Raw genomic sequence first — 14,164 nt, forward strand, 5'->3', positions numbered from 1 at the left:
GATTCTGGCTGACACTGCAGTTACTATTTTTTTTTTAAAATATATTTTATTGATATTTCACAGAGAGGAAGGGAGAGGGATAGAGAGCTAGAAACATCGATGAGAGAGAAACATCGATCAGCTGCCTCCTGCACACCCCACACTGGGGATGTGCCCGCAACCAAGGTACATGCCCTTGACCGGAATCGAACCCGGGACCTTTCAGTCCGCAGGCCGATGCTCTATCCACTGAGCCAAACCGGTTTCGGCTGCAGTTACTATTTTAAGAGATAGGTGTAGTTTGGTTACTTTTCATGGATCCTTTGTGTGTTTTTTTATTCTCCCACATTGTCACATATAAGTCTTTTAAATAACTTTAATATTTTACTTTGCCCATTAGTTTACTTGATTAAAAAAACAGTAATGGCCAAAATTACTAAGAGAATAAAGGGATAAAAATTGAGGTACAATTTACATATCATTAAGTCTACCCTCAAAGTGTTCAATGTGTTTTTTAGTATATTCAAAGACTTGTATAACCATTACAACAGTAAGTTTAGAATATTTTTATCACCCAAGAAAGAAACGCCATACCCGTCAGCATTCATACCCCAATCTGCCCATCCCCTCCTCCCCGGGCCTTGGCAACCACTAATCCACTTTCTGTCTCTATATAGTTGCCTAATCTGGACATTTAATATAAATGGAATCATATAACATGTGTCTTATGTGACTGGCTTCTTTCACTTAGCATAATGTGATTTCTTGGTTCATGCATGTAAGAGTATTTCATTCCTGTTTATGGCTTGATAACATTCACTTGTATGGACATACCACATTTGTTTACCCATTCATTGTTACTTGATGGACATTTGGATTGTTTCCACTCATTGGTGATGCTGCTATGAACATTCATGTACACATTTTTGGTGTGAATATATGTTTTTATTTCTTTTGGGTATAACCTGGGTCATGTGGTTATGTGTAGCTTTTTGAGGAACTACTAGACTGTTTTCCAAAGTAGCTGCATCACATCACATTCTCAACTTTTCCACATACAAACCAACATTTACTGAACCTCAAACAATGTGTTCTTGTAACTGAACATTTTCCCCTCCAATGAGGGATTTTTGTTATCCCAATATAGGTAATTATATTTCTACCTTTTTTTTTTTGCTTTTTCAAATCCAGTAACTTCTTATGAAATTTTCTTGATAATTTCTAAACCATTATTTGATCCTCTAAATAATAGTGATCCTAGGGGAGCATATACCAAATAATAAAGTATGTGTTTGTTAGTTATTATATTTATTTTTGCTATTAGGGCAAATAAATAGCTTTGCTAAGGCTGTATGATGTATATCCTATCTAATAAAAGAGTAATATGCAAATTAACCACCACTCCCCTACACCCACAAGCCACGCCCACCAGCCAATCAGGAGCGAATATGGAAATAAACCCAACCAAGATGGCTACAGCCACAGAGAGCAGGAGGGAGGCTTGGGTTTCCCCGGCAATGGAGGAAGCCAAGCTTTCCGCCTGCCCTTGCCGGCCCAGGCCTCCACTCCAGGCTACAAAGTTTCAATGATAGAAGATACATAAACCCAAATGGAAATGGTGGCAGCCATAAAGCTGGAAAGAGCAGGAGGCTAGGGTTGCCCCCAGCGATGGAGGAAGCCAAGCTTTCTGCACACCCTGGCCGGCCCAGGCCTTGCTTAAGGCTACAAAGTTTCAATTATAGAAGATACATATATCCCAACAGAAATGGCTGCTGCCACGGAGCAAGCAGAAGGCTTGGCTCCGCTCCAGGCTACAAAGTTTCAATTGTAGAAGATAAATAAACCCCAGATACCAGGGCCTCCGCTTGGGTCGCCAGGGGGCGTGGATGGCCTGCAAACCACCACAGGCCCCTTAGCCAGGCTGCCTCATGCCCCAAGGGAACCCCCACCCTGATCTGGGACACCATTCAGGGCAAACCATCTGGCCCTCACCCGTGCACCAGGCCTCTATCCTATCTAATAAAAGAGTAATATGCAGATTGACCATCACTACAACACACAAGATGGCTGCCCCCATGTGGTCAAAGATCCTGCCCCCATGTGGACACAAGATAGCCACCACAAGATGTCCAGCAGGGAGGGCAGTTGGGAGGGACCAGGCCTGCAAGGGAGGGCAGTTGTGGGCAATCAGGCCAGCAGGGGAGGGCAGTTAGGGGTGACCAAGCTGGCAGAGGAGGGAAATTGGGGCGACCAGGCCTGTAGGGAAGGGCAGTTGGGGGTGACCAAGCCGGCAGAGGAGGGAAGTTGGGGGCGACCAGGCCTGCAGGGAAAGGCAGTGGAGAGGGACTTAGGCCTGCAGGGGAGAACAGTTGGGTGGGGGGAACAGGCCTGCAGGGGAGGGCAGTTAGGGGTGACCAGGCCTGCAGGGGAGGGCAGTTGGGGGGGGACCCAGGCCTGCAGGGGAGGGCAGTTAGGGGCAAACAGGCTGGCAGGGGATCAGTTAGGCATCAATCAGGCTGGCAGGGGAGTTGTTAGGGGGTGATCAGGCTGGCAGGCAGAAGTGGTTAGGGGCAATCAGGAAGGCAGGCAGGCGAGCAGTTGGGAGCCAGCAGTCCTGGATTGTGAGGGGGATGTCCGACTGCCTGTTTAGGCCCGATCCCGGTTGAATCGGGCCTAAACGGGCAGTCGGACATCCCTAGAGGGGTCCCAGATTGGAGAGGGTGCAGGCTGGGCTGAGGGACACCCCCTCCCCGTGCACGAATTTTGTGCACCGGGCCTCTAGTTTATGCTATAAAATTCCAATTTATTCTGTGGAATAGTTAAATTTTTTCCTTTCTGCTTATTATTTGACTAGGTAGAGATATGAATCATGAATATATGGTATATTTTATATAAGATTACAGTATCTAGAGTGGAAAATAATAGCAAAGGATCCACAAAAGTAATAAATATTAATATTTATTCATCACTTTTGAAACTCTTAAGCAGAAATTTGCTAATGCTCCCCAAAATGTTCTTTCTAACAGGAGGACATGAACCTCAATGAAGAACGAAAAGCTCCTTTACGAAACAAAGATTTTACCACCAAGCACGAGATGGTTGTCCAGTATATTTCTGCTACAGCCAAATCTGTAAGTAGTCTTTCCTGGCACTAACATAATGAGCTTAGCATTATCTACTTAAAAATAAGCTGCAGATCTTCAAGTTCTTGCCTCACTGTACTCATAGACTATGTGGGAAAAAATTATACAAGTATTTTTACACATTTAGTATATATTTCAAAAGTGTTCAAAATTAGAGAGAATTCCATTATAAACAGGACAAACTAAAGAGAGAAGATTCTGAGTTAATCCAGTGAGTCTTGGGATGGAGGTTTTGTGTGCTTACTAAAAACTGACAACAATTTGCAGGTATTCCATTTAATATACAGTTTGTTACATGAAAATTTTAGATTTTGAGGGTGAAGACACAAATATAACCTAGTCATAAGCTTTGACTAAGTTTACACTAAAGCTACATGCCTGGGACTGCTTGCATGAATATTTTAATATGCAGTTTTGTTTTTTCATTATTTTACATGATACTATGTAAACTACCTTGTAATTGTTATTGTACAGCTTAATTTGATATAAAGAAGGTTGCTTAATAGGAGCTTTAATCAGATCTGTGTGAGTCTCAAAAGATTTGAAAGTGGGGTTCATTTGGAAAGACTTAACAGAAGGAAAAACATAATTTTTTGATGGAATATGTTGCTTTGTTCACATCTTAAGGAGCTTCCAAAAATAGTCTCCAGGGTAGTGTAAGGGGTTTTTTTGGTAAAAAAAAAGTATTTTTGAAATGGGGTAATGCATTGTTTATATACATATAAAAAAAACCCTTTTCTCATTTTGAGATCATAAAATCACTATGTATGTATATATTACATATATGTGTGTATGCACACACACAAACACACAGTGATTTTATGTGTGGTATGTATACTATATGTGTGTGTGTGTATATATATAAATAATGTATATACATATACGCATTTACATGCATATTTTAAATTTAAAAAGCTGACCGGAGAAGAAAAGAGTTCTTCATTGGAAAAGTATATTCTAAAATTATTTGCCTCTCCTATTAATGCTATTTCAGTACAGTAATTGCAGTGGCAATTGCTGATGCATTTTGCCCTGAATTCTACGATCATATTGATTCCATATTATACTTTAAGCAAGCTAAATCCGAATGCCGAACTATTTAAACATAACGCATTGCAGCTCTGCCAGAGCAGAACAACAGCATGTTTTTTAATTTGCTTCTGGTATCCAAGGGCAGAAATATGTTTCGAGTGATAAGTTGAAATTTGCCATGAGCGTCGTTTTCAATAGAATTAGGTGATGCATAGGGTTTTACTTTGAAATTCTGATGAATCTCTTCTCATTTTGCACTCAAGTTATTGTTCACAGCAAAATGCTTTAGGAAAATGCAGGGTGTGCATTCAGTGTTATTTTTCAAATACCTTAAGGCAAATACAGGAGAGAATCTATATAACCAAATCTGAGTGCAAAGTACAGATGATAATGATATATGAATAATCATGCCATATTTTTTAATGAGATGATTTTGTTAGTGTTTCTGGTTCATTTATTGTTGTTTTGATTGTGTAAGTGGGGCTGAATGTAATGAACATTATATGAAGCTCTTCTTCACCTTTTGATTTTCACTCTGTCGCTATGTAGAACTTGTCATTTTTTCTCATATTGTTTCCTTTTCAAATGACCAAAGAAATGCACAATTTAAGTCATACACTCATTTTTTCAGATTAAAATGCTAAAATTTGGGGAAATGTGCAATGAGTTCTCTTGAATTGCTTTATTCAAAAAATGGAAATTGAATATTTCTTAAAAGACATTGAACATTCTATGTTTAAGCCAGGCGTTCACCTCAAAGTCAGTACTGTAACTCTTTATTGTATGACCTTTGTTTCATTCAACATACATATGAGCACCTGACACGTGTCCAGCACTTTCATTAGAGTTCCAAGATTATACGTTTTATTTGCTAATATTTTTCAAGGCGCAAATATTATGGTGAAAGAAAGCTTGTTGATAAGCATGTTTTAAAGCTCCCTCACCTTGGGGAGCCATTAATTAGTACTGTGTTTTCTGTTGTTAAAACAAAGAAAATTGCTTATGTAATTTATTTATTAAGGTGAGAGGAATGTCATTCAGTGACAAACAATTCTCTCACCTTTTGACCTCTTCATGATTATGACAAAATTTGCATAAGTTATAACCTATGGCTGTTTACCTATGTGTAACCAAGGTTTCCATCCTGCTTGCACATCTTACACATTGTTATGGCTTACGTTTTCATTATATCGATACACTGCTTAAAAATGTTTTCTCATGTAAACAGGATTCTAACCACTTCTTTATGGAAATTATTTATATGTAGTCAAAACTTTCATCTTGAAGTAAAAGTAAGTTAAGGGCTAAAGTCCCTGGTGGAAAAATGTTTTATAGTCACATGTAAAACATGTGAGAATTACAATTAAATTGAGACATAAATTGTACATTTCCCCCTCTAACACCTGCATTAGTCATTTTCTATGGCATTGAAAAGAAACAACATGTGAGCTCAATAGGAAATGTCCATCATCCGCCTGGGTGCCTGTAAGGACAGTAAAGCAAAATGAAACTATACACAGGTATGTGCTCAAAACCTGTTTCTAAAGCAAACAAGAGACTGTTGTTTAACTTTGCTAAAATTAGCATGGAATCAGAATATAAAGGAAATTAAAAGATAATAATGAAAACTTTTGCTTAGTTTTTCCCTCTTCAAGTCCCACAATAGAGAATGTTGTGTTGTGTGAATATTAAAGGCAAAAGTAGCATGAGTAACTGTTAGAGATGAATGAACTTTAAATCAGGGAGCAGAGAGGAACATTTCCTCTGCACCAGCCCGGCTGGCTTGCTCACTGTAGCCTGTGCGCTTCTGGACCTGACCTCAGATAGTTGGTACATGTAGGTCATTTGGCCACAAATAAACTAGAAGAGTCTCTATTTTAAACACCAACATATGTTTTCAGAAATAGGAAACCAAGCTTTGTGAACATTGCAAATGTTGTCATATCAATTCATAATCCTGAAACAGGGCAGAATACATCAGTGGTTTGGAGGGCATCTTGCATGTTATATCAGAACAGCCTATTTCGACAATTGTGAGTAAAAATTAGTCACTGAAATCCTAACCGTAGCTTGCCACATGCCAATGTCTTTATTAGAATATTAAGAAGTGAGTTTATTTCTAACTTAAATCACAATCTTTAAAGTTGATATTTTAAGATATGTAAAATTTTATTTTTGAAGACACATGAGCCCTTGACAGGTATCATTGATTGAACAAAAAAAGGTCTCAATAGGAAATAATTTCAAATAGTGATAGCAAATACATCTATAGATTTTTTAGATTGACCTGTATAATAAGCAGTTAAAGTTTCAGTATAGCTATGTGTGTGTGTGTTTGTATACATGTTTTATGGCTTTGCTTTTGCCATTATAGATATTTTCTTTCTCAGGTCTTGTTTTCCAGGCATGGTCTGGATTTGGTGAAACACCTGAACCAAACATTACCAAACCAGTTTTTCTTAGCTTTCCTCTGCCAATCGTATCTGTTTGCTATATGTGCTTCAGCTAAATGCAGTCATTTTTCAATCTGAATGAATCATTAAATGGGCCATACTCTGGTCATTTCACTGGGTGTAGACCTACCTTAATTGTTAAGACAGGCTGGCATTCTTTTTTCAGTCTCATGTCTGTGCTAAATAAACAAGGGACAAATACGTAAGACTTCTGTCTTTTTGGTGGGAGGAAATAATTTAGGTCAATAGCATATCTTTCAATTCAGAAGACTGTTAATGGCACCAAAGAGGCTTTTATTCAACTAAATAATCACTGCCTGTAAATAGTCTGTTGAGTGAATATTTAAGAAAGCTGCTTCTCTCTCTGGAGATTCATGGATTCCTCTAAAATTATTTACTTGAAAACTGTCATCATCGTTTTGTATCTTGTGGTATCCTATTCAATTTAGGATTCTTACTGGAATTTTAATTATATTTTATTTTTTTAAAGTACTGGCTGGAAAATAGAACACATATTGATAACTTCTATCAGATTAATGGTTTTAGATTGCGGATTAGCATTTTTTTTTTTTTTTGGACATTGCTTGACATTCACGTGTAGAAATATGATAACAATGATTTGATTTATGTTTGGATTTTGGCATTAAATTATGTTTAAGACTTTGATTTTACTTCTTTTTAAAACACAATTCTGCCTTTCTGAAATTCTCTTATCTCTTATCCATTAGGAAAAGCTCAAAGTTACAATTTTGAACTGTTCCTTCCTTATAAATATCTGCAAGTTTAGATATAAAATGCTTCTTTGTCTTCATATGATATGGAAAAATCTGATTTTAGAAATGCTAAGATGACCTAGAAAACTAAAATCATAAGCAATCTCTCTTCTTTGTAATTTTCAAGTATAATACAAAATATTGTAAACTAAATTTATAATAATATAAAATATTCCAGTTTTCAACCTAACTTTCATTTCTTAACTTAGTACATGATGTTGAATGCGACATTTATATTCTAAAATACCTTATTAAGGTTATACTTGTTATAATAGGGAAAGGAAAAGAACAAGCAATATTTGGGAAAAAGTAATTTTCTATTGATAAGTTTTGGAGGGGCTGTGGGCTGGTAAAATATCTGATGCCTAATTACACTTAATCTTGCATTACTTGGTGTTTTGATTGCACTATATGAGAATTCCATCACAGTACATTTAAAAAACATACACCTCAAATTGTAATAATTTTTTGGGGGGAAACCTTCTTCCACAGACTTTATACATTTTTGAAATGTGGTAGAAATGAATACTGATATATATTTTTTTAGTTTGTAGAACTAAAGTATTAAAAACATACATAGGGTTAGCTATTTACTAATTTACTAAACACTTAACTTTTGTAAAAAGCTTCTAATTACTAATACTGTTGCTGTTTGTTTTTGTTTTTTGTTTTACACCATAACCACTCTCCATCGACCACTGCATGCAGATAGTTGGAAGTAAAGTTACGGTGAGTACAAAAGATGTGTTTTACCCTTAGATGTGAATTTGTGCTTTTTGGAATTGAGTGACTTTTGCTTATTGTGTTTTATATGCTCGGTTTTTCTTTTGAGGTATATTTTACCAAAGCAGTGAGATGAATATTATGATCAGGTGATTAAAATTTAGCTATGATAAATATTTTTCCTGTGGTCTTGGAAAATGTTCTTGTATATTTTGTCTTAGAAAGTTTTATTCTTTTTAGAATTGTGCTTGTGTCAGTCTTTATGATTCTGATAAAATTGCATGTTGTATCTCAGTCTCTCAGGGTGGCAGGGGAAGGACTCCTAAAATGTTGGTTTATGCTAACAGGAATTCTTATTAAAATGCCTTGCTTTGATTTAGTATCACTGAGCACATAATGTAATGAAAACAATCCTTGATGTTCAGTCAGGAGGCCTGGGTGCCTTCATTTGTTGGATACTATTAATGGGCTCTGTGACTTTGGGCAAGTCATATAATTTCACTGTGGCTCAGGTATTAAATAGATAAATTGAAGTGATTGGCTTGTCTTTTAACAAAAGAATTTATTGATTTTTTAGAGAGAGAGAAAGGGGTGAGAGAGAGAGAAACATTAATGTGAGACCGTAACATCCATCAGTTTCCTCTTGGACGCTCCCTACTGCAGGGGATCTAGCTGCAAATCAGGCATGTGCCCTGACCGGGAATGGAACCAGCAAACTTTTGGTGCACTGGACGATGCCCAACCAACTGAGCCACACTGAACAGGGCATATTATCTTTTAAGACTCTGTTGCTATCTTTTAAAAGTATTATATTCAAAGCACTGTATTTCATTGTTATAATTACATGATACACTATTGCATAATACACCAAAAAGGCCTGTATTGTAATTGAGAGCCATCTGTAATCATCTTGCCTTCATGACTAAGCAGTCTGTAGGAGGAAACATCTTTAACATCACCGTGTACCATGGTATCTAGAATAGTGAATGTGTTTAATATTTGTTTTGCTTTAAAATTTTGCTTTCTTCTTTTTTCTTTTGTAATTCAAAGTGACATCTAGGGGAAAAAGCCATCACTCTTTCAGTATAATTGAAGAAATCAGCACATATTTCATTAGTGCTTGTTATGTGCCAAGAACTGTGCTAGGTGCATTGATGATTAGAAAATAAGAATGAGATAAGACCTTTTAGTTTTAATAATATATGTTGAAATAATTAAACCTTCCATTGTGCATGCTGATTGTAGGTGTACAGCATGTCCTCGATTAACATTGTTTTGTTCAGCATCGTTTCATTATGACATTGATGAGATGCTGTAGGAACTTAACTCTTGTTTATATCAATTAGTCTGTGGTAAAATTGGTTTCGTTATATGTCATCTCACTTAAAATTACAGTTTCCAAGTACCTATGGGTGATGTTAAATGAGGACTTACTGTAATGGGAATTCATATGCAGGAGAGAGAAGTAGGGTTAGAGTAATTGGAGAAAACTCCATGAAAATTTCTGAACTTAAACTGATGGCTGGGATTGGACTAGGGAGAGAAGACTAGAGGATCTCAAAGTCCAGGCAGAATATTAGAAATTAGTTTGAGCTAAGTAAGGCAGGGCTTAAGAAAAACAAATTTGATAGTAGGTAGGCTGGATTAGGCTAATGGTTCTCAAACTTGAAAGTGTATCAAAATGCAGTTTTTGTTCTTTATGGGGATACAAGAACTCTGCATTTTGTACCAAGCACCACAGGAGGTTCTATTAAAGTAGGCTGAGGAGCACACTTTGAGAAATACTGGATTATGATGGAGAGAGATTTGTTTGGGGGCTACCCAGGGGACTTGTGTGTGATTCAGTGAGGACCTGTATTGAACTGGAGGGTAGATATACATGGGTGGGTTTTGTGTGATAAAGGAATCTTGAACTTATTTGAATGTGAGCAGGAGCCAGCCTACATTTCTGATATTGGCACCATAAACAATCCAATGGCCTATGCCAGAAACCAATGAAATACTACAGATTCCACCACATCCAATTACCAACTTCTATGACTATTTTCTCTAAGTAACTCTTAACTCTCTTCCCTAATAACCTACACCACAGACCCCTTAGTTCAGAGTCATCATTTCCCGCACCAGTAATTGCCCTAGCCTAGTAGGTAGTCTCCCAGTCTTTGTTGTCTCATTGGGCTCTTGCATGTTCTACACTGTGACCAGAGATCGTGTTTCCCTTTTAAAACTTTCAGATGGTTCCCTGTTGGCCTTTGTGGCCTTATCCCTGCATCCTTTCTAATTTCATCTCCAGCTGCATTCTTACATGTGCCTGCCATCCGGCTATACAGCAGCATTTAGAAATTCCTTAACATCCTATTCTTTAATATTTTTAAATCAAGCATATTCTATTTCTTTGAGCTGGAATGCCCTTTTCTTTTCTAACTTGCCCAGCAAGCTCCTAAATATCTATTCAAATTAAGCTTCATGTCAATCTTCAGAGAAGCTGTCCTAGATAACTCTTTCCTTCCCATAGCACTGTGTATATAAATGTATTATAATATTGAACACATTTTATTTTAATAAATCATTTATATGTCTTCCCCAATGAACATTGCTCCTGCTCTCAAAACGCTAGGTCTAATGGGGAAGACAGACAGGTAAACACAATAAAGGCAGGGCTGAAGATGCAATGTAATAAAAGTTGCAAAGTGGCAGGCCAGTAGGCTGTATATGGTTCATGGAAAAGTTTCATTTTGTCTGAGAATGTTTTGAAAGACAGTATGAGATAGGTGCTGTGATTGATCTGCAATATAAACTATTTCATATCCATTCTGTGACCTGCTTCTCACACTGGAGTTTGCAAACCCTGTGATAAAGGAAACCATAGGAATCAGCTTCTAGAGGAAGTGATGAGGGATTAGTTCTAGAAGATTAGGTGGGAGGCCTGCTTAAAGGGAGATGTTTTTTGTTGTCTTAAGACTAGAGAGAGGAGTGGATAAACAGTATTTACAGCCACTCTGGTGAAAGTCAGATACAAAAGGCCTTATTTTTCACAATCTCATTAATTTTCAAAAGAGGGGAATATTTGTTCGTTGATAAAATGGGCAGGTAAGAATTTCATAGAACTGTTGCAGAGAGAAGAATTTCCTGAATAACCACTTTAAGAATCATAGTTACCTAGAAATTACATACTTTGGTCAAAAAAGTGAGTGATAGAGAAGACAGAATGAAATTGGAAAGGTGGAATATGTAATGAACGGGTCTGCCTGACCCTGTCTTTCTTTTGTCTCTTCAGTGTTGATCAGGAGCAGAAATGGAGGCATTTGAGGCCCTCCTGATCTTGAACTACTGCCACTTGTGCTTTTCACTCTTCCCTTTTATCAATTTTATTTTAAAAATCAGACTGCAAAACTGCCTGTTACCTGAACATAACCAACCTCTCAGCCTCATGCAGTCTTGCTTCTGAATTTGCTCATCTGATTTTTTTGTTTTTGTTTTGTTGTGTGTGTGTGTGTGTGTGTGTGTGTGTGTGTGTGTGTGTGTGTTTCATGGAACGTTTCCCTTTGTTTGTCCACATTTTGCCCATCCTCTATGGCTCTTCCATGAAGCCTAGCCTGATTCCCACCTTCATCCCCCCTGCCTCCCGATTTCTACCTAATAATTTCTCTGAATTTTTGTAGCACTTTCTTTTCTATCTCTTATGGAATCACTTTCTACCTCATCTTATACTTTCTATTAAATTTTATGTTTCTTAAGGGCTTCTCTTATAATACTCCCATTTTACATTATAGCAGTGATTTTCAACATTTTATGTCTTATGGCACACATAAACTAATTACTCAAATTCTGTTTCACACCAAAAAATATATTTCTTGCCAATCTGACCAAAAAAAAAAAAATAGGTATAGTTTTGATTCATTCACATCAGATGGCTGTTGTTGTGTTGGATGTTGTCATTTTTAAATTTGACAGTCTAAGGGAAAAGAGATCAGTGTCCCTGACTAAATAGTCAGGTATTGCACGTTTTAAAAATTCTCAAGGCACACCAGTGTGCCATGGCACACTGGTTGAAATCACTGCTTTATAGTAATATATGCCTTGAATGATACTGTCCCTCTATGGGTCTGTCTTTTTATATCTGTAGTATAGACTCTGTGAAGGGATGCAAATTTTAGTAGCGATCATGAGTTTACAGGCAAATAGACTTGGGTTCAGATTCCCATTCTATTACATACTAGCTGTGTGACCCTAGATAATTTACTTAACCTCTCTGAATCTCAGTGTCCCCTCCATAAAGTGAGGATAATAGTACTAAATTCAGGATGGTTTTGGAGCTTACTGTTTATATTTAATATATTTAACACATAAAGAAGCTTGCAAATAGGAGGTCTAAATTATATTTTTTGTTAGATGTATTTGATTCTTCAAAAAACTTGGTATGGAAAACATAAAAACAGGAAGAGGACACAGTAATATTAGATAAGTGTATGAGCTGCCTCTTTTATTGGTGAAGTATTCAAGGTATGTGCTATTTGATAGTACTTATTCTGGGCCAAGAATGGTGGAGAGGTTTAGCTGGATGGATAAGGGAGAATGCTTCACCTGCTTATTGGAAGCTATGTGTTATGTGGCATAGATTATTGTTGAGCTTTGAGAAAAAAATCATATGTGGTCTCAAGACAATATTCACAAAGTTATTTTAAACATTTAGTAAAATAGTTGAATACTTGTTATGGATACTGTCTATGCAGGGAAATGATAAAATATCTTCCTGTAGATATCTTAAAGTGGCAAAAGAGAATTTGGAATAGAAAGAACTGAATGGCTTTTTTTAATAGCTTCTAATTCTAAATAACTGTTGTACAACTTTTTGAACCAAAATATATTGTTTTTATTATTTAGTAACACATTGCATAAAACAGATTTAGAAAACAGTGAAAATGGTTGATTTGATTTCACTACAAGCTAAGAAAAATTTATCCACAGGTTGAAAAATCACTATTCCTCTGTTTGGGGGAAAAAAATAAAGAATTGACATGATTACACACGGTAATTGGAAAATAGAATTAGTGACCAGACCTTACAATGTTAAATATAAGGTAATTTAATAACATAAATAATTGAGTGCCTAATGCTGCAGTAGGATGTTTTTGGGATAGTGTTTGTTTTGGCATCAGAAAGACCTAAATTTGAATCCCTGATTCAGCCAGCACTCATTCATTCCCTGTGATCTTGTTAACCTCTCTGGCCACAGTTTCATTCTTTTCTTTAACAAAGAGTTACTGGTTACCTATTATATGCCAGGTACTATTCTAGATGCTCAATGATGAACCATAAAGGCAAATAATAAAATGATCCCAATATTTCAGGTTTCTGAGTAAGTATAGGATCAATAGTATAGCCCTTATCCTACGTGAAGCTACAGGCAGATAAAATATATGGAGGCTCCATTAGCATGAAGGTAGTGAAGGATTCAGCCATAATTTACATCTTGACAAATGTGAGTAACAGAATTGAAAGTGAAATTGCTCATGGAGTTTACATTCTAACTGGGGAGATGGACAGTAAGACACATATCAAATATCATGGCAGGTAGTGGTAAGTGCTACAATGTGTTTGTGGGTGGGGGGGGGGGGGAAGCAAGGTGAGAAAGCTGTGATCAGAGCTGTGTTATTATTTTAGACTAGGGGCCCAGTACAAGAATTTGTGCACCTTGAAAGGAACTGTGGGCCCTGAGGCTGCAGTGGGCACAGGGGTGGGTCTCTGCCCATCCTCCATGCCTCTGCCAGACTTCTCCCACCACGGGGCCCTGGTCAGGTCCTGTCTGCCATCAGCCCCACTCCTGCAGCTGCCCCTTCCATGTGCTGACAAAGCCAGCCCCGCTCGCACCCGCTAATGGTGCCCAGTGATCAGGACTGGCGTCGGGCACCAGCAGCGTGAGTGAGCAGCAGCTCCGGCGCCGGCTGTGGGTGCAAGCGGGGCCGGCGCCAGCAGCGGGTGCGAGTGCCGGGTGGGACTGTGGTGTGTGGGAGCAAAGAATTTTCAGTAACCACCAGAGGCTCGCTCTGATGACAGCAAC

The 14,164-nt window shown here is 37.6% G+C and overlaps 1 protein-coding gene across 1 annotated transcript in view; it reads left to right on the forward strand.

Moving 5' to 3' along the window:
- Nucleotides 1-14,164, forward strand: part of DIAPH2 (diaphanous related formin 2) — a 1,007,470-nt gene that overhangs the window by 96,778 nt on the left and 896,528 nt on the right. Inside the window, exon 4 of the mRNA XM_080653027.1 lies at nucleotides 3,006-3,110. Coding sequence (XP_080509153.1) covers nucleotides 3,006-3,110 — 105 coding nt within the window. The remainder of the gene's footprint in view (nucleotides 1-3,005; nucleotides 3,111-14,164) is intronic.

The sequence above is a fragment of the Plecotus auritus genome (genome assembly GCF_963455305.1).
Source record: "Plecotus auritus genome assembly, chromosome: X".
Classification (NCBI taxonomy): domain Eukaryota; kingdom Metazoa; phylum Chordata; class Mammalia; order Chiroptera; family Vespertilionidae; genus Plecotus; species Plecotus auritus.